At 40.2% G+C, this 21988-nt stretch overlaps 1 protein-coding gene across 1 annotated transcript in view; it reads right to left on the bottom strand.

Annotated features, from left to right (window-relative positions):
• Positions 1-466: 466 nt before the first annotated feature.
• Positions 467-21988, bottom strand: part of EP300 (EP300 lysine acetyltransferase) — a 62496-nt gene continuing 40974 nt past the window's right edge. The window contains exons 18-31 of the mRNA XM_083858989.1: positions 19872-20111; positions 19243-19331; positions 16754-16834; positions 14603-14659; positions 13093-13170; positions 11993-12060; positions 11170-11320; positions 10596-10742; positions 10067-10180; positions 8271-8436; positions 7441-7605; positions 5265-5426; positions 4534-4815; positions 467-3218 (exon numbers count right to left, since the gene is read on the bottom strand). Of these exons, the coding sequence (XP_083715115.1) occupies positions 996-3218; positions 4534-4815; positions 5265-5426; positions 7441-7605; positions 8271-8436; positions 10067-10180; positions 10596-10742; positions 11170-11320; positions 11993-12060; positions 13093-13170; positions 14603-14659; positions 16754-16834; positions 19243-19331; positions 19872-20111 (4023 nt within the window). The 3' untranslated portion in view covers positions 467-995. The remainder of the gene's footprint in view (positions 3219-4533; positions 4816-5264; positions 5427-7440; positions 7606-8270; positions 8437-10066; positions 10181-10595; positions 10743-11169; positions 11321-11992; positions 12061-13092; positions 13171-14602; positions 14660-16753; positions 16835-19242; positions 19332-19871; positions 20112-21988) is intronic.

Here is a 21988-nt window from a genome sequence, read left to right as displayed (position 1 = left end):
GTGGGAAACAGGCACGGGAGAGAGAAAGCAAGCATAAAGAAGAAACCCCAGCAATTTTTTCTCAGGTTGAAATAATCCCGTTGGAATTGTTTCTTACCCTCTTTTTTATGTTTTTTTTTTTCTTTTGTTAGATGTAAAAATAACAAAAAAAATTCTTTCAAGAAAACAGAAACCACAATATATATACTACATCCATTTGGCAGCTGCCCCTGTGTATTTCCAAAAATGTTGTCTTCTCTCTACATGTACAAATTACTTTAATACTTGAAGTTTTTTTTAAGCTCAGACTCTTGTATAGAAAATTCTTGGAGGACAAAAGTAGACTTCAGGAGGGGACTGAGTTATTTAATATTTTTACATTTTTCAAAGAATTGACATATTTCCAACCAAAGAGGAAAAGATTGGTATTTATTTTTATATATATATATTTATATATGTAATGTATTTTTAAAGCAACATTAACCCCTTTTGTCCTCTGGTTTTAGGAAAAGGTTCTCCTGTGTTTTTCTGTTCTTGTGGTGTTTTTTTTTTACAGTGACATGAAGAAAAACCAGAATAGGGAAAATGTTTACCATCTGCCTCAGTAAATAATAACTATCAATATTACATATTTTCATTAATTTAAAAAAAATAAAACCTATTGGAGGCATGAGCAGGGCATCCTTTGGTGAACAACCAAAAGACCACCTTCCTCCCCCAACCTCCCCAACACACACGAGGAAAAAAAAAAAAAAGCCAAGAAAAAGGACTGGTTATGTTTCCAGCCATAACAAAAATATATTCTTTGTACTCTACTGTCCCTCAGGTTCATTGTTGGTTTGTTTTTAAAACCATAAACTGCTGCACAGTTCAGATGTGTTCCAGGGAAAAATGTCGTTTTAGCTAAGAAAGATTCAAAAAAATTTGTCTTCAGTACAAAAAGTCTTGCGAAAATAAGTTTTTTTATTTTGTTTTTTTTTAGTAATTATTTTTTTTTCTCCCAAAATGCTACGTGTCTAGTGTATGTCTAGTGTACTCTGTGAAAGGTTTGAATTCAAGTCTGAGTTCTCAGAGCTGAGCCCCAGTTCCGTGGCGCTTGTACCATGGAGGCCTGCCATGCCAGGATTGCTAGCAAGCTGGGAAAGCATTGCACTCTGGTCTGGGCTGGCAAAGTGCCCTTGATCCATGGGGTTAGCCTGGGCAGCTACCAGTCCTGGATGTGGGGAGCTGGTCTGCGGGGAGACATGGTGTGGAGAAGGCTGAGGCTGCATCCGAGGGGATGGGCTGGAATGAGGGGGCTGGGACTGGGGCCGCGGTGAGGGTACAGGCTGCGGAGAACGCACTTGATTGGTGAGTGATGAAGGGAGCTGCTGGCCCTGAAGGTGCGGGGACTGGGCCTGATTGGGGAGCATGTGCTGTTGGGGGCTCATAGGATTGGGCTGAGCTGGGGACCCCATCTGCTGCTGCAGCAGCCTTTGCTGGAAAGCCTGTTGCAAACTGGCTCCTGTCTCTGCACTCATGGCCTGTGGAAGCTGGCTTATTTGTCCCATGTTTCCTTGCTGCATCTGCTGCATGTGATGCTGCATTCGCTGCTGCTGCTGCTGAGGATACCCAACACCCTGGGGCTGCTGAAACTGGTTGTGGTTGGCCATCCCTGGCCCCAGCGCTGGTCCAGCTCCCTGCTGCTGCTGCTGGTGGCGCTGCTGCTCCATCATTTGGTGCCGTCTCATCAGGAGATCTCGGAATTGGGGAGCCATCCCCGAGTGATTCATATTCATCTGCTGCACCTGAGGATTCATCCCAGCCATGGCCTGCTGTGGCTGCTGCTGCTGTGGCTGCTGCGGCATGCTGGGCCTCTGCACTCCTGCTTGTATGGGGTTCATGTTCTGCATGGCCGGGTTGGGGTGCACACCTCCTTGCTGCCCTTGCATGGCCTGCTGTGGCTGGAGCCCCGGCTGCCCCTGCGGAATCCCAGGCTGCCCTGCCATGCCCTGCGGGTTCTGGGACCCTGCATACTTGGCTGCCCGCTGCTTGATGAAAGCAGCCAGCAGCTGAGGGTTGGAGTGAAGGATGTTAAGCACCTGCTGCTGCTGCATTGGTGAACTGGGAGACCTGAGAGTCCGCAGTAGGTTTTGTAAGGCCGCCTGGGGCAGAGGTGGTTGTTTGGGCTGACCAGTGCCAGGTACCTGACCCATCCCTGGCTGAGGGGCCATATTCATTGGCTGACCCGGCTGAGCTACTGCCATCATGGATGGCCTCTGCATTCCTGGCTGCAGCTGAGCTTGGGGTAAAGTGCCCTGCACCCATGGTGGCTGCTGCTGAATTCCTCCTGGCCCCATTCCTTGATCTATATGGCCACCAGGACCTCTGCCTATCTGTGGAGGGTTCATTCCCATTGGTGGCATCTGGGGCATCTGGTGCTGAATCGGCCTTTGGAAGATCTGAACCTGTGCCATCTGGCGCTGGGTCTCTGCTGCTCGCTGGATCTGCATGGCCATTTCCACTGCTGCTGGAGGAGGACCCTGAACTGGCGGCTGTGGTGGCTGAGGTGGAGTTGGAGGCGTCACCTGGCCACCTGCTTTGCCCTGGGACACAGCGCTGGGGGGCTGAGTTCTTGGCATGGTGTAGGGTGGCATGCTGTTGGGAGGTGCAGGCTGAGGCTGTGACACAGGTTGGGGCAGAGGCTGGGGCTGTGGGGTTTGTGGTGTCGGGGGCTGCTGGCCTGTTGGAGTTGTTGGCGTGGCCGGTGTGGGTGAGGGCAATCCTTGCTGCTGGCCTGCCACACCCGTGCGCTGCATGCTCGCCATCCTCCTTCGGAGCATCTGCGCCTGCTGCAGGCGGTGCTGGAGCTGTTGCTGACGGAGCTTGTGTTTGATGTTGAGGCAGAAGGGCACAGGGCACTTGTTCTCCTGGCAGTGCTTTGCATGGTAGCAGCAGAGAGCTATGAGTTGCTTGCAGATGGGGCACCCTCCGTTGGTCTTGCGTTTGCAGCCTTTGGTGTGTTGGACAACCCGTTTCATCTTCTGACAGGATGGCAGCGAGCAGTTGGCGTTGCGACACTGGCAGGCATGGACCAGAGACTGGATACAGCGCTGGATGCTCAGGCGGCGGGAATCGCCAGGGCTCTGCATCGTGGCGGTCTGCTGGTTGTTACTCTCATCATCTAGACCAAGGCCTAATTTTTCCATCTTGTGGTCATGGTTTTTAGTGTTATAGCAGGTGATGCACAGGTCATAATCCTGAAAACACAAGAAAGGATAAATTATCAGTGTTCCTGAAACTTCATACAATAAATGAATAAATGATGTCATGCCATGTCAACAAATTACTCCCACTCTGTTGCAGGCAAATTGTTGCTCTAGGGAAAAATTCAATCTTTCATGCCATGTCGAGGTACTAAAGAAGGAATAAATCCAAATTATAGCCAGGGAAAGTGTGTGGGTGGAAGGGTGTCTGAAAGCTACACAAATATATAAACCTTGAAAAACAAGTTGGCTCTGAGCTAGTAGATCACACATTATTCAGCTGGGCCAGAAAAATCCCAACAGGAAAGGAGAAAAAATAGGCAAGGAACAAATAGCTGCTCATCTGCTCCTGCTTCAAAAGAAGAGGGCAAAAGTGGCAGAAGAGGTACCAGCTTCCAAAAAACAATGAAAGCTGCATTTTCAGTTTGGAGATTTGAGTTAAACAACAGAGAGTGCTGAAAGAACAGAATGCATTCAGTGAAGGCATACAAGTTTGGGTTCAATAATTGATTGTTAAGAAAAAGACCTAAGTTCTTAGGATTTACTAAACCATAGGAACTTTAGAATTCACTTTCTGGTATTTACCAAAAGGGTAAAAGCACACGTGCTTGTATATACATAACCAGAGCAAATGGAAGTATCAAATTGTAATTAGGATCAAATCTGAGTCAGTCATTTCCTTCCAGCAGGCTAAAAAACTAAGTTAGAAGCCAGATACAATAATAATCCAGCTTCCAGTGGGCATTGAACCAAACCCCTGGACTCAATCTTGAAATACACTGGTTTTTCAAACATTTCTGAAGACACAAATGCTGTTTGCAGCATTCTAGAGAGACACAACAACTACTAAACAGTAGTGAAGGAGTCAAAATATTGGGATCTGACTTGCAGCACAGCAAAACTTCTGTGCCAGTAAACCAACAGAGTCCTCTTTACAGATATACTGCAGCCTTACACTTCTGACTCTGGAAGGAAAATGTAGGCATTGCTCTTCAGAAAAATCAGCTGATCCTACCATTCCAGCTCAAGCCATGGCTACAGTTCCAAATTTCTTAGGCAGCAGCACCTTAAATAAACTACAGAAAACACAACTCTATTCCAGCTCTCCACAAGGCAGAAATCGCACCCCAAGCAGCACATTAGTAGAAACACTTCTAAAGGAAAATGTTTTCCTTTCTTTCTGAACTGCCAGCAGATGAGCTGCACAGATCTTTTTCCATCAATTAATAATGTGAAATCAGTTCAGGTAAAGAGCACTCTGGGCACAAAGATACAGGAACAGAAGCAAGGAAAACTTTGCCAAACATACCTCACAGACAGTGCAATGCCATCTGGTCTCCACATGATGCTTGCACTCGTTACAGGTGTAAACAAAGCGGTCTTGGCTCTGGGTATGCAGTTCCACCAGCATGCACATGGTTGACCACTGTGCCCTTCGTAGCGAGGAGAACTCCAGGTGCTTGTCTCTAGCAAGGGTTAGGAAAGCATCACGCCCATCCATCAGGTCACATGGAATGAGCGGGTCAGGCTCAATGATGGGGGGCAGGGAGTTGGCTGCAGGGCCAGCAATGAGACGGATGACAAAGAAGACCTGAAAAATAAAAAGGCTTAATCTGCTAGCACATATCAAGATGTTTTGCTCACCAAATCTCATTACAGTGTACAGTTCCAGGATCAGCTAACACTGAATGACCTGCCACCAGGTGGGGTGCTTGTGAGGCTGGGAAATCTCAGACCTCTGGGTGTCCTGCAGGTTCACTTTCCTCTGAAGAAATAGGCAAGGGGCACAGGACTGAACAGTAACAGTAGAACTGCGTGGCAATCTAGACTCTTAGGAAGTTCTGCATGACCACAGCTGCATTTATTCCCACTGCCCTTGCAGCAAAGAGTGCCCAGACCTACTGGTACTGGTCTCGTTGGATGAGCCACTCAATTCTCAAGCCAAACCTGTACAATTTACAGGGCATGACTCTGAAGTATAAAAGCTTTGTACACCTCTTTATTGAAGAAAAAACCGTTCTTCATTAAATCCACTGTTACCTCCTTGTGTTTCTCCATAGTGGCATACAGCTTTTGGGAGAGGTCATTGGACACATTGGGCATGCCAGGCTTCTTCTTATTGCCACGACTCAAACTGCTCTTGTTTTTACTTGTCTTCTTATTGTTCTTCTTTTTGGCATTTTTGCTGTCTCCCTTGCTCACCTAGGAATTTTAAAGACATTTTATGTCAGGTATCTAAGCAACACCACATCACCATTTTATTATTTTTACATATTCTATAACTGCAGGACAAAACACACTTCACAATCATTAACTCTGAAGACACATACTAGGGTACACAGAAACATTAAATTAATTCCATTAAAATTACTCCAAAAGATATCAAGATCAGCAATACATACATCCAAAATTATTAAAAGCATAGATGCTCAGGACATATAAGCAAACATTATATAATGAAACTTGTTTGTCTGTTACAGCTACACACTCTTGGACAAACACAAAGGGGTTCAGTAGATGAATCTCAATGCAATTCAAAAGCAAAAGTAACTGCAAAGTGCAACTGATATCACACTAAACCAAGGTAAGAAAGACTTAAACCACCTAGATTTAGTTTGTTACAGTTCTGACAAATTTACTTTTAACAGACTGAATTAAACTGATTTTAGTATAAAGCTGTTGTTCTGAGTCCCAAAGGCATTATTAGTGCAACTTCTATCATGCACCTGTCATACCCTGCAACAGTCAAACAAAACAGGTCAGCTTAATTTCACCTATATTCTGTTAGCAATTTATTCCTCTCTGGGCTGCTCAGAGAGTCCCTCAAAACCCCACAGAATAAGATGATCAAGGATCAAAATAATTGTTAGCCAAACAAGCATTTTTCCTAAGCTTAAAATAACTCTGCAAGAATGGAAATTCCCAGTGAACATGGATGACTATCATGTCACTTTACAGTACAGTTTATTATAGCCCTTCTTCAAGAGTGAAACACAGCATTGATAAAGAGTTAAAAATATTTATTATAATGATAATAAAGTTAAATAGTAGTGTACTTTAAGCTTGCTCTACCTCAGGATTTTGACGCCAAACTTCTGAGAAGGTTCAACTAATATTGACCAACCTCACACACAGAGCTAAGCGATTCTTCACAAGTGGTTTCTGGGTATACTAGAAAGATGAGGACTTGAAGCTATGCCTTGCAGAAAGCAAACAATACCTTCCTATGAAAGATGTTACTTAATGCAAATTTGATATCATACTGCCTAATTTCCTGCACTTTGTTTAATCAAAGTCCTTGAAAAAATGTATTTCAAAGAGCAGCACAGGAGAATCACAACTTGTAATTGTAACATTAAATCTAACTTTTTTTGATCCAAAGATCTTCCAGCAAAAAAATTCTACCCCCCCAAAAAAATCTAGTATCTGATAAGGTGATGAAGCAGCAGTGTTTAAAGAGTTAACTAACAAGTACTACTGCATGAGCAAAACTACTAAACTTATTCTAGATTCACCACCTCTTCCATAAATGCTCAGAGCATCCAAGGATAGGCAGATGCATAAATTCTGCATCTGTTCACTTTCAAACTTATTGTTGAATTAAGAGGCATTGCTTTTGAGGGTTTTTTTTGGAACTTGATAACACAGTTGTACATTTGCAAAAAATACTGCACAACACACCAGCAAGAAATTTCTCTAGTTTAAAGTAGCCCATCAACAGTCCAGCAGTAATTTGTGCTTTGTATCCTCAATGCCTTAAAGCTACTAAACAAGCCTATTGAGAGTCAAGTACTAAGTCATGGCATTCCATTACTTTCTCAGAACATTCTGCTAAGACTGGTGTTATAACATCTAAGTTAGAAAGAAAAGAATGATTTAAAAGCTAATGCTTAAGGAAAAAACTTATAAATCAGGCTGAGGTGACAACATGATCATTGATAGAACTGTATTTCAACAACAAAATATTCAGCTAGCTGTTTCAAAAAATGCCTTTGGTAATTAGTTTATAGCCATATGAACACACACTGTTCATTGAAATGTAGCTTAGTGGTATTTTACTAGGTCTAACTTAAAAACTGTAAAACTGAAATTTATATTAGAGTGAAAAGTGAAAAACCCAGTTAACCCAAGTGCCTTGCTCCCCTCTTTTTTTAATAATTTGCCATATATAATCAAAATTTTTACATTTGATCATGAAAAGCAGAAGCATTCTTACATCTGTGCTTTCATTACTAGTGTTTTCTTCTCTCTTCCGTTCTTCTTCCTCTTGCTCTAGTTCCTTAATGCTCTCCTCCAGGACATTAGGCCAGAAGTCCCCTTCAAAGTAAGGGAGCTCCTTTGCACTTGTTAGACGATCTTCTGTTGCCTGCTTAAATATATCCTAAAAAACAACAAACAGACTTTCAGTTATCACTTTTACAAGTCACATAATGAAAGATGATGTTCTCAATGAGTGACAAAAAAAGGCATTAGCAGACTAAACAAAGGAAAGCTTAATATTTCAATTCATTTTTGGAGAGGATATTCTAAGTGCAAATTTAACACTGTATCAGTTACAGTTGGTCAAATATATTTCTAATATTCCCACTCAAAATAAATCATTACTGTGTGCTAGATTTCAATGTGCATTCTTACCAATTGGGATAATGTAATCACCACAATCTCAACCCTCATTTAAGTCCTGATAATTCCCAAGATTTTACACACTTCTAAAGTGCATCAGTATCCTAACCCTGCAATTTGATCTAACACAAAAAGATTTAAGATTCCATATATGTTCTTTTGCTCTTTTACAGTATTCCTCAAGAATTTAATTTGTTCTAAGGAACCATTTTGAGTCTTTTGCTAGAATGATTTCAGAAGCTATATGTTTTGAAGAGAGTGTATTTTAACTCTAAACTTTTGGTGCTCAATTAACTTAAAACTAATGCCATAAACACCAAGAATGAGGCACAATGCATAAGGCAATAGGAAAGGCCTTGCATAAGGCAAGGAAGAAATCAAGACAAGATTGGTCAATATCGCCCAAGTACACACTTAACACACCTTGTAATCATGGACGATGCGCTCTGACACAGACTTGTCCAGCATCTTTTTGTACCACTCTTGCAGTCGCTTGGGTTTGGGTATCTTTTGATCAGGAGGATGGCAGTGGAAGATGTAGTCATCTCCTTCACTGGGCGGGCAGGCCCAGATGTGTCCAGTAGTATACCTGGCGTGGTCAGACAAAACCAGGACATGTGGGCCCTGACAACAGACTCTCGCACGCTCTCCTCTCTGAGACCAGGTGGCGCCACCACTGACTTGGCAGCTATTCCCAGACCTAACATTTCCATCTTTTCACTAATTTTGCAAAACCCAGCACTATATATGGAGCACTTACATGTTAAGGGTGCACATTTTACAGTCTATATAAAAAACAAAACCTGACACAAACCTTCAACTGCCATCTCCCAATTAACTAGTGGGAGAAAGATGGAGTCTAGGTATTTCAGTAGTGAAATCTCAAGACAGAGCAGTAGTACTTTATCTAGCAACATTCTAAAAACAGACGTACTTAAAGACAGAATTCACTTTTCTATTGTAAATCCTCTGAGTTTTGAGAATTGGTTTGAAAAAGTTTCAGAATTACATCTGGGAATAAACAGGCACTGCCAAGCTATGGTACTGGGTACACAATCTAGAGTATTATTAAGATAGATGACAGCCAATTAGCAGCTGCAGCAACTGTAGCAACTGTAGCACCTAAGATCACTTCTTCATCCTCAGTTCTTCTCTATTAGTTTTTGAAGAGAACTCTAGTAGGAGGAATAATCAGTTAGAGAAAAATAGCCATCCTTGACCTGTTGAGAAACAGTCCTGCAGAACCCTCCCTTAAGCCCTGGGAGCTGCAGTCAGTTGCCATTCCTTCTGCCTGAGAATAGAGAGATGATACTGCACGACCAAGATTGTTTTCCCAAAATGAGAACCTGTTGTTACCCATTAGCACACAAAACAGCGTTAAGTAAAGCTGAGGCTTGAGCTCTATGCAGCAAATGTAGAGACTCACAGCTTAGAAATTAGACAATAAAGAAAGCAGAAAGAAGCTTAATGTATGCTTTTGAAGTAATAAAGAGCACAGCACGTCACTGAGGTACTGAAGATAGTACTACTTACCTTCATTTCAACTCCTCTAACTTTTCTCATCAACTGATTTAAACATAGTCCCTAACAATTTCTCCAGTCTACACTAGGTACCTTGACAATACAGTGATGTTTACTTCACTGGCCTTTCTACTTCACATTACTGTAATCACAGTAATTTAATTTCCACCTTTCTTGTTACTGCAGTTGTTCTGTATTCTTTTGTGCTGTCCAAGTATGTTTCCCTCTTTCTTTCTTTCTTAACTCTTTGGTTTCTTGCAATTTCAACTACTCAAGACTTCTTAGTGGCCTTATACAACTGTTACAGAGTTAATCAGTACTGACAAAATACACAACTTCCTCCTTATAAACAAGGGTAAGAACTTACTTGCCAGCCCAAAGGAATGACCTAATTAAAGCCATGGCATTACACAATGACGACGACATTTTATGGACTGGAGAAGAGGCTCACTGTTTCTACTTAGACTTAAGTTTTACATGAGTTTGGAAAGAAAAATATCTAAAGCAGAGATCTTCCCTGAAAAGTGTGCAATCCCCTTTTTCTCTCCTTTTCAACTTTTCAATACACAGTTATTATCAAGTTATTCTATCACAGGTTGATATAGTCTTTACTATAGCATGAAGTAATTTAATTTAATTTGCAGCAAGAACTACTCAGCAGAAATGCTGTACAGAAGAAAATATTATGAGATACTTACCCTAGTTTCTTCACATATTCTAGATATCCAATTAGTATTTCATGATAGACAGCAGTCCTCAAGCATTTAGGGCGGAAGAAATGAACACTGTCAAGGTAAGATATATACACTCGCCTAAAAAAAAATCACAACAAAAAAAAAGCCATGAGAAAGGAGAGATTTTGAAGTAATTCTACAAGTTCATTCATGTTATTTTATACATCTGAAGTATCCATTACAACAGCAATCTGCAATGCCCCTGATCCTAATTTACCTCTAGAAATTTAGCCTTCTTTTGATATCCTAGCACCATCTCCCTAAAACTATTAAACTTTGAGAGCACAGACAAGTGATCCTTAAGGCAACACCCTCTGCCAGCCGGCATCCCCAGTCTGAAACAACTCTAACATTACAGAAGCTACTTTGTTTCTAGAACCTAACACACTAAGGGGTCTCACATAAGCAACAGGGGAGCCCTATACAAAACTACAGGAAGTTCATCCAAACAAGAGAGTACTAAGGTAAAATGGACTTTCATGGGGTTCCTCACCTTTGATTGGGTGGAGGGCAGTCGGAGCCATATTCCTGCACATGCATCCCAAAGAAGCACAAGTCTACACCATCAATCTCCTCAAAGGCAAAAAGCGCTTTTGTTCGGTAAGGGAAAGACTCTGCCATCTCTCCACTGTCTACAAACCTGCAGACCAGAGGGTAAAGAGGAATACCAAAATATTCACGTATCAGAGACTGCATGTTACTAGGTGAAGGCAACAAAGATGAGGGCTACTCTAAGTGTAATTTTAGTGCAATTTGAAAGTTAAACGTTTACAGACTACTCAAATATGAGCCACCCACTTTTTACTGTGGAAAAAGACACTCATCACAAAAAATTATTATGCTGCTGGAACACCTGTTTGTCACAAACTGCATGGTGATGAGGTTTTGAATACAACAGTCTTTGTTGACTGGATATTAGCAGTGGCCTTGGCAGTGCTAGGGTAACAGCTGAACTCAAGCTTAGAACTATTTTCCAACCTAAATGATTTTATTTAATTAAGTGTATCATGTAAGTACAAACAGCTCCCACTTCTGCCAAAAGAAAGCAAAATTAGAAACAAACATACCTTGCTTTCATTCCTGGTTTTACTTCAACAGTTTTGTCAGATGCATGTACCACCCTAACTGTGACCTCTCCTGCCTCAGGGTGATTCTGTCGTCTTAGGAAATCATTGACTCTGTTCTCCAGGAAGGTACCAAGTCTTGTAGCTGGTAACCCTGCAAGAGGAAAATACAGCTCTAAATATATACAAACCTCAACTGTTCATATGTGATTTCTCTACTCACATGTTAGATGAAAACTTACTTTCAAATACATGCAGTATATTAACATACATTAAAGCTTTATCTTTAAACCCTACCACTTCTAGATGGGGTGAGCTCCTTTTCCCCTGCAGGCACATTTATGGCCTATACATTATTTAAATGAATAAATAATCTATTTCAAGCCAATTTCTATCTTGTCTTAAAAGTCAATCACAATTAAGATTTCTCCTGAATAGATGTTATTAGTTACTTAAACTGGATTACAAAACATCTCTTTCAGACACATCTTCACAAGCAGACATTGCATTTGGAGCTATATTCTGTCTATAAAGCTGTACTAGCAAAGTCAGTATCTCCGCTTACCAAAGAATATCTTTCAATAATGGAAGTGCTCTAAAACAGTATGCTAGCCCCCTAAAACAGACTATTAACTAACACTACCACGCATGAATGCAAATACTCGGCACACTATAGAACTGATGGTCAAAACTGACCAGAAGTATCTTGACAAAACTTGGGACAAGAAGTAAATTGAGCTCCAAAAAACTTACATACAACACAAGCATAAAAGCCACCTCTTCCCCATTCTGAACATATTATTTAAATTTGCTGGTGCGATCTTACTTTTAGCAGAGAATTTGTTCTCTTTCCTGGTTCGTCCTGTTTTCTTTAGGCAGCCATCACAGACAAAGCTGAGGCAAAAAAAGAGAAAGTGAAGTCACCCCAAGTCAGACCACCAAGTTCTCTAGTGTTGTACCATTAGAAGCAAGATCTTTCACCAGATCTTATCTGGTCTGGAAAATACCTTAAATTCAAAATAAAAGCACAAAGAACAGCCCAACTGTTTCAGAGCTGCAGAGGAGGATCTAAGCTCCAAGTGCTGCATGCCCTATGAGTCACCCATATCACCACTGGAAAGCCCAGGGAAGTTTCTACTGGCATGTCTGACAATATCAGCTCAAAGTATTCTTGGAGCAAATAGGCTCAAACTTCTGTCTCTGATGATGCTAAGACACTGCAACACCAAGCATAAGGCTGATTTTTTTTCTAAATGCACAAGCACACTGTAGACCGAAATGATTCCATGATTCTTTCTCACTTACAGGACATCTACCCTCTTTTGCAGCAATGTGGATGGGACAACAGAACACTAAACTCACAGCTTTTTTGATAAGAAATGGGACTTTTAAGCTCTTATAAAGCTTTATCAACATGTAATTTATCATCCTTTTAAAAGTTTTTAAATCAATCAGAAGAAAACACTTATTGTCGATCAAGAACCATAGAGCATCTAAAGAAAACTATATTGATTTTTAAATTTCATCTGATTACTGAGGTGAAAAAAGTTGATTCACCTGTTACATCCTTGTTACAAATTTTTTTGAAGATGAGGAAGCAGTATGATTTGTACAGAAAACAGATCAGTCTGAAACTGTTACCAGAACTAAAAACATTTTTTTATGAGGGGCTAGCATCTCTAAACATAAAAGGCTGAAATGCTATCTTCCACAGAAAGAAGTATTGGAAATATTAAAGATTAAAAAACTTCACACACAACACTGTAAGATATACTGTCTAAATTTGTTGATACCCTACAGACTGTGTAAAAATTTCATGGAATATAACTTTTTCCATTAAACAGTCTTTTAAATATAAGAAGTTTATGCATAAGCTCTACCAAATAAGTAAATATGCTATCTACTTAATAATGAGAAATTCCTCACCCAGAAGGCCAGATTATCTCATTATGAAGAACACAGATCTGGTGCATTTTCCTTCCACACTCTATACATTCAACAAATCTGTACAAGGCAAAAAAAAGGGCAAAGGGAAGCAAAGGTTAGTAGTATCATTGCTTGCTTGTATATTTTGTAATATTTTATTTGAGCACTTCTAGCATTTAGATGTTCGATTCTATTTAACATGGAGTGCACATGTATGCTGAGAACAGCCTTCAGAACAAATTAAGAACCCGCCAGCTCAAGTCAGGTGTCTATGCAGGAAAACATTATTACCATTTGCTTGTCTTACCACCATCCACTCATTTTTTTTTTCAAGTGAAGCCCTTTTAAGGATAAAATCTGTAAACTTCTCTTTGCTATAAAGAGTAGAGGAAAATGGATTCACACATGTCAGAAAGGAAGAACTAAGTGAAATATCTGTCTGTTAGTTGCCCCACTATGCTTGAACCCTGGGGTATATTACAAATATACTGCAGAAAGGTGGGAAGGAAGAATACAGAAGCAAATACCTAAGTCACTTTTGGAAGATTAGAGATTTAAGGACAACTGAGAGAAGTTGTATGGTTTAGTTCCCAGATGTTGGTGGATATAATTCTCCAAAATACCTAAGGTCGCTTCAGGTATTGGGACAATCTGACTCCTTTTGAACATTCCTGTCTAAAAGTCTGAGACTTCAAATGAATAGCTGTAATCTATGTAGAGCATGTGGTATCATGCTAAGTTAGGCTTATATTCTCTCTTCACCTTAACAAAGGGAAAGAAAAGTTATGAATCAAGCTACTATTCTCTCCTTCCCACAGCCCTTGTAAAACAGAAGAACTGGCTGACCCTTGTGCCTTTAGAAGGAAGGTGTAGGAACAGTAAATAGCCTTTTTGTTCATTCATTTAAGAACTGAGATAATATTTACAAAATAGCAGCACAGGTGTATGAAGCAGGACCATATAAAGTAGCTTCAAAAAAATGCTTAGGAATATAAAAAAAAGCAGCTGAATCACCATCATCTTAATGTTACTGAATGACTACAGCTCTGCTTTTAGAACAGTACAGAAGAATTGAGTGATTCAAAATATAGCATTTTTGCCTTTTACTACAGCTGCCTATAATATGCAGCAATTAGAAATGCCGACAGCACTAAGAGCTACTGCCAAATGACTCAAATCAGTTCTGAGACTAGAGCATTTGCCACGACAAAGTTTCAAAGCAGACCTATCTGCATTCATCCTTCTGTTGAATCCACATGCTAGACAACAAAATGGAGTTATTTCAGCCCATACATCCAGTGTTACGTATTTCTCAAGCACAGCCACAGTGGTTTGGCTTCTCAGCACTGAATACCATATCTGATGATTACTGAGCAACCCCTACCAACTAACAGAGCTATGTGAAACTGGGAAACATTCAAAGACAAAGCTGATGATGAATGAATAACATGTATTTTACAAAGTATGTATAATAAAATGAGGATCATTCAGGAGTGACAGCAATACTTACAGCTCAGGATCCAGTGTATCGTTTTTCCTTTTTGAAAACTGTTCTTTGTTTATCGTGCTATGGAGAAACAGGCAATAAAACTCAATTTTAACACAAGACAACAAACATTCATGCAATACCACACCTATCCACAAACCAAGACAAAACCTTCAAGCAGATTTTTTAAACACTCACTGGCACCACAAGGAAAGTAATTGTATTTTACACAGTGACAGACAACTGAAGTGTATGCCACTCCAGTTTGTCTGTGGAAAACATTATTTTTCTCTTGTAGAGAAGATTGTTCCTTTATTCAATTTTACTACAGGATAAATATTAAAGCTTGCTGACAATTCAAGTTTTGGATAAGTCTGATCAGTATTTAATGACAAAAAGACTACTTGATATGCCTCATATTCTGCAGGCAGAGAATTCCAATTACCTTCAATTACTGAGAAAGGTAGGTTATCTTTTTTCAGATTCCCCTAGCCATCCTCCTACATCAACTTCAAAGGATAAATTTCAGCTTCCAAACTCTGCAACCCCAACCCAGCCACTACTATACATTATCTTCACCTTCTCCACATTACTTCCAAGACCTAAAATTCCATCTTTTTGACAGAGAGGTTCCAAGTGTCTTTTAAAAAACCTGGTTCAGAACATACAAGAATACTCAAATCTGTGAGAATTTACTCCAAAGAGTATTCTGCACAACATGAGAAGATCAGTATGTCCCTCTATGATAAGCAATGACACAAACCCACTCCAACTTGCCCGAGATGGATTAACCTTCCTATCTCCTCTTATTTCAGTGTTTATTCTGAATAGTGCCATCTGCAGAATACTTGAAGCTCCTTATAAAATAAATGATGAAGTTAAATATCTCAATTACCTCAAACTATTCTTATAATACGGTGCATGGAACAGGACTCACTGACTTTATATTGATTACATTTTAGATCTTTGCTTCTACTAGAATAGCAATCCACCTATCCACAGGAACATGACACAGTCCATTGTACTGACCAGCATATAACATCATTTCTTCCTTTTTCCTTCCAGAAAGGTAGATCACAGAATCCTACAACGGTTTGGGCTGGCAGGGACCTTAAGAGATTATCATCCCCTGCCATTGTCAGGGCCACCTTCCACTAGACCAGGTTGCTCAGAGTTCCATCCAACCTGTCCTTAAACACTTCCAGTGATTGGGCATCCAGAACTTCATCGTGCCATCTGTTCCAGTGCCTCACCACCCTCATAGTGAAGAACTTCTTCCTTGTATATAATTTCAATCTACCCTTTTTCAATACAGTTAAATCATCCCAAGCCCAAACAGATAACTCCACTACTATTCTGTATGTATCCATTAGTGCATCCAAGATCTGGTTTCCAAATGAAAGTTAACTCAGTTTGTCCAATTACCAACTTCAACAACTCTCCCTCTGGCTTTCCTGAATTCCTCATTTCTTTTCTACCTGCAGGGTTGTTGCACTGCCTTCCCCCAAAGAGGTTTCTTGAATAGCTCAAAGAGGAACTGCTTGTCACTCATTTGTCTCTCAAGGGCTCCTTAGTCTCCAAAAATTCTGTTCAAAGATTTTTTGTGGGGGAGGTACGAAGAGGATACAGCAAAATGAGAGACTGCCCCAACAGTTTGCCACCAACATGGTAAAATTCATGCACAGCCTTTTATTGGGTCCTCAACAGCTGCAAAGCATTTCTCATAGGTAGATGGCATTCCAGTAGTGACATATTTGTATGGCAAAATAAGGTTGCCTGTTTCTGATCTGGATGATAAACAATTTGATGTTGAATACAAGTTTAATAGCTAGGGTATAAAGAAAAAAGTATGCTTGACATTTCAAGCTATGTCTGTCACACATTTGCCTGCAGGCACGGTTCTTTTTCTGTAGTAGAATACTTCCACTTGGAAAAAGGCATTTTCTTCTTTCCCTTCCATTGGTACAGTTGCAATTTTAAGCACTAAGTGCTTATTTTTCACTAGTTCTGTCAGTCCAGGTTTTAAAGACAAAAGTCCAGGCTTTCATGAAGGATGTATCAGCCACCTTCTACTAGCCTAAAAACCTACAGCTGAACCCCCATTCCTTACAGAAAGCACTGTGGGCCATGATATAGCTCACAAAGGCACAGCCCAAGCAAACACAAATAACTCACGTTTGAGGTTGTGATGGGTCATCTCCCAGAGAAACGCTCTCCCCTTGGATTTCGTTGAAGCACTTCTCACAGAAATGATACCTGTCAGCAAGAAGGCCATATTTGGGTGAACTGCTCCGTCCACACAACACAGCCCAAGCCAAGCAACGGAGCCACCAATCACAGCAGGCCAATGAAGGGACAGGAGCAGAGAGCAGGTCATCAACGGCGACAAGGATATTCAATGATGTAGATTTATGGGCCCCACATTGTGTTTGGTTGGTTTTTTGGTTTGGATTTTTTTTGCACAATCAAAGCCAAGTGCAGACAATGACAAGCATGAAGGAGAAATTAAAAAAATAACACACACAAACAAAGAAATGGGTGTTTGCAGGACAAAAACAAAAACATTGAAGCAAGACAAGACAACACAAAGCAGAAAGCCAAGGCAAAGCACAGATTAGCATTAAATCTCTCAAATGGGTTTACAAGCAGCAAATGATAAAAACAAATTAAACAAGAGTATTCCATTTTAGCATACCCATACCCTCTTCATTTTAATAATCCATGCCACGCACAGCAAAGAATTAAAATGAGACAGGGGAAAGAGCAGAAGGAAGAAAGAACTGCTACTCTGACTTGTACATCAGCACAGCAATTCTGTTGTGAGAAGGATCTGCAGGAGACCAATGGAAGAGAGGTAGTCTTCCATATTATATTTGTATAAATGTATAAATGCCGAAAGGCAACAGAATTCTCTCCCAGTTGAGAGGAAAAGCCAAATACCAGAAACTTTAGGAACAATAAAATCTGTCCCCAAAATTCTTACAGACTAATAGAACTATCTAACTCCATGTTAACTAACATCAACTACACACATAATGCTCTACATGGATATGATTCTGCCATAGTCAAGTCTGCACACAGAACAGTCCAGCCATCACTACAGCAAGTATTACAGAGAAGGATTTAATTTGTACTTCAATAAAATAGACATTAATTCAAGATTCTACCCTAGCCTTCAAAAATGTTCTAAAGCTATGGATTCTCCATTATAAGGCAGCTAATTGAGTGCACAAGACAGCTGAAAATAAAATTTTCAAACCAGTTCATTATAAAGCCACACTAATCAACTGTTAGGCTAAAGTTTGAATCTCCTTTTCCAGTTTTCATCTGAGATAATGCAGAGAACAGTACATCTGGAATTATACATTTAAATCTATAGATATATACATCTGTATATATGATGTAATCTGCAAGTCACACGTAGGCACCTGTTACAATGCAGACATTCCCTTCTAGCATTTGAAAACACGTCAATCGTCAGATTTCTGAGCAATACTCTTTTGGTTCATCTAGTATTTGCCCACAGACAAACGTAAACAAAAGATATGACATGACAAGCTCTACACTACATGCAAGTCTAAAACTACAATAGCTATTGTGAGGTATTATAGGACTTAAGTAGGAGAAGCTTAAAAAACACCATTTGCTGCTATAAACCTTTATAAAGTTTTAAAAAGTTAAGATATAACTTGTATAATCTTTGAGTGCTTTCATCTGACTAGGTGCTTAAGGAAACTACAATTCTTGGATAAGTTTCTCTTTCAGGTAAAATCTTCCACGTTTTTGTCATTCTGGCTTGTTTTGGGGCTGGTTTGCTTGTTTGAGGTTTTGGAATGAACGGAGAGCAAGAATTAAACAGATTGATGGATCTTGAAGTTAAGCTGTTCTCTGCTCTAATAGGCATATTCGGGTGACAAGCAAGGGAATATGGGAATGTTAAAGCATGTGTTTGCCTTCTTATTCCTGCCTCACTTCCCCAGCTGCCAGAGATGACTAGCAAGAAACCTCCTTTCAGAAGTCAAGTAAGTTCAAATCCTTTAATAAACCCCAAGTAAAAAAGATACTCAAAAGAGCTGTAGAAGGGACAGCATTTTACAAAGCTACTGATGGCTACTGCCAAAGACAATTCCCTTCAGGAAACTTTGTGAAAAAAAGCAAGCATCAGTCTGCTGAAGATCTGAATAGACAGATCTTCCAGTTAAGATGTGCAATACGGAAGTAAGTTTCCTCTTTGGCATTAACATCATGAGAAAAACAAAGACTTGCTAAAACCTATATGTATTATGAGCATTAATACACTTTCTGCATAGTCTGCTCAGTGTTCTGCATGAAAAATACTGCTGCAGATTAGGAAGCAAAGGCAACAGACTTGTATATATGACTTGTAGGTAACTGAAGATTTAATTAACTGCAGGATCAAAATGTAGTAAAACATCACATTTCTGCAAACAAAGGAGGGAAGAGCAAAGGCTGCAGTGAACTTTTGCTCAAAGAAATCATTATTAACATACAAGGCAAACTATTCAAGAGCACTTCCAGCAAAAAATTTTATCTTGAAACATAAAGGTGTATACATACAAAGAGGGTGTCTATGTAAATACATGCATGCCTATAACAGATTGATTGCAGCATGCACAAAACTGCACCAATTGAGTTTTCCTTACCTGTTCTGGTAACTGTAGTAAGTGGCATCTCGAGGGATAGTGCACAGCTGTTTGCCATAGCAACACAAAGTCTGTGGCGAGAACTCCAACTGCAAAGAGGAATGGGTCATCTTAGTACTCACATATTTTCACTTGCTCTCCGTGGGAAGCAAGTGTGACCTAGACAGTGAATACTTCCACCTTACTCTGCACAGATCTCTCTGTACAGCAAAGCGTACAAAGTGCTAGTCACAAAAGACATTAAGTGAGCCGTTATTCTCAAGTTAACTCTTCTCCGAAGACAGAAGGCACATCAAAACAAGGGAAACAGAATTTCAATATACAGTAAGATGCAGAATTTCTGAAGTAATAAAACCACACTTGTTTATAATTAGCAATAGCAAAAGTTTGTCCTAATCAAAAGCCTTCTGTTGCTGACTTTTTTCCCACAGGCTTACAAACCAATAGATTATTTAAGGACTAGATAGAAGACCCACAAAATGCTCAAATTCAGATTACTCAAAATTGCTAAATCCTGGCAAACTTCAGAAATTTTTGACACACCATAACTGATAACAACTGCAACTGCGATATTTTCCCCCTTCAATTCAAGGAAACAAGCAACAGATTAAAGATATGTACTTTCTTACCTTTCTTCCACAGCAATAACCAAGGCTCTGCATAACTGGGTCAATTTCTTGCTCAAACACCTCTGCCAGTTTGGAACAGTACTTGTATACCCGGGACGTTTTGCGGTTATACAACCAGGCATTATTGAACATAAGCCAGATGTCATCTACATACTGCCATGGTTCTTGATACTGTCCTGTGTCCAGTTTTCTCTTGATAGTAGAGAGATCCATGGGGTTCTTCACTATGTCAAAATAATCCTGCAAGAATACGCAGCACATCAAAACCCTCCTAGAGAACAAAGTTGACATGACAGCATGTGCATTCTCAGCATATAAATTCTTCTCATCAAGAAAAACAGGTTCCTCCCTGACCTGACTGTCAAACTGCTTGTGACAGACACACAGAATGCAATCTCTAAGTAATACCATATAATTCCCTAGCGCTTTTTTTTCATTATTCCTTTATTTCTCAGGTGCTGTTGCTCATTCACAACTAATGAAATCAAATCACTCTAATTTTAATCAGCAAAACAAGTATTACAAATAGCAGATGTTTTTACAGTCATTGTGATCCAAAGACATACGCAAGAACATTAATATAAAGTGACTGTTTTCAGTAGCCCAGAAAACCTAACAAAAATAAATAACTTTATTCTATGATAAAAATTATCATGCCTCCTCTAAAGGATGCCTTTTTCCAATCCACCATTAATCAGGGTGCCATATCTACAAAAGTCTGCAGAATGACAGTCAACTGAAAGATTGTTACAAATATTACCAAGTGTATAAATGATTATGATTAGGCCTTGAAATTTTGCAGCATCTGCCTTAAAAATAAAAAAAACACCAATAGCAAATAAAAACTCTTTCAGGCAAAAAAACATTATCTGAAGCACCTAAAAAGGAATTCTACCTCTATGGATTTGTTTATATTTTGTAAACTTGTGGGGTCAATTGTGCTTGTTTTGCATTAATTGACATTTGGTGAGTGTGAAAAACCAATTCCACTCTCTTTTAAAAATGTGTAAGTTTAATAAAAGATAAAAATAGACAATTAAGAGACAGAAAGCAGAAGTTTCTTGGTCGAGGGTGCCTGGCATAAAGTCAGCCAGCAGCACATTTTTCACTCTTTCAGACTATGATATTTAAGGATTGCTGTGTCCTTTCAATCATCTTATCTGGTAGAGTTATTTGTGGGTGGCTTCACTCTGTCTGGTAACATGGGTCTTATAAATTTTCTTCTTGAGGTTTTTGGTTGTTTTAATCTTGATAAAAAAACCCAGAAATCCAGCAGCCTTCATGCAGGGCCACCTCCCCCTACACTTTTTGGCTTGGTCACTTCAGATATCACAAAGAAAGAACCCAGTCCTCTTACCACTTACATTATGTCACAATCAGAAAATACACTCATCACTTTTCCAAACTCCATTAACAAAACCTAATACAGTACAATTATACATATAACAGTGAGGAAATAAAAACACCCATGGAAGTGATTTTTCTAAGAAAAACTGTGATTAAACCAATCAGTGGCTAGTTTTGAACATTGATATTAGGCCACAAGAAAGCTGGATATGCCTCTGTAAATATACAAGTTAAAAATCAAGAAAAATCCCAGGAAGTTCTCTTTCCTTCCAGCCTGGAAAGAAGTAACCTAGCACCAGCAGGGTCGGCCCCGCTCTGCCGTGTAGCCCCCGGGCCTGGCACAGCCTGGCTGGGCCCTGCTGCTGCTGCTTCATGTCCTGGCAGGGGGAGGAGAGAAGGCCCCATCCTGGCTGGATCGGGCCCCCAGCGGCTGTTAACATCCTGCTGCTAAGCCGTTACCCTCCACAGTGCCAGTGGCTGCCGGGCAGAGGAAAAGAGAGAAGCCCCAGTGCCTCTACCAAGGCACCTTGCCAAGGGAGTGGCTCCAGCCACGTGAGAGATCATGGGACCGAGACCAAGAATGGCTCTGCAGCCAAGGAGAGTGGCCCCACAGTTGAAATTGAATGCACCTAGAACCCAAGATCCTGGCACAGCCCAGTGCTGTGCAGTCCCTGCAGCTCCTTGACATAATACCTAGGGTCTGGCCTTGGCAGGACAGACCACAGTTACCTGCCTGGCCTAGGAGAGGGGACTTCCCAATGGTGCTCTGT

The sequence above is a fragment of the Zosterops lateralis genome (assembly GCF_965231275.1).
Source record: "Zosterops lateralis genome assembly, chromosome: 4".
NCBI classification, from domain to species: domain Eukaryota; kingdom Metazoa; phylum Chordata; class Aves; order Passeriformes; family Zosteropidae; genus Zosterops; species Zosterops lateralis.
This window is presented reverse-complemented; position numbering and strand designations above follow the sequence as displayed.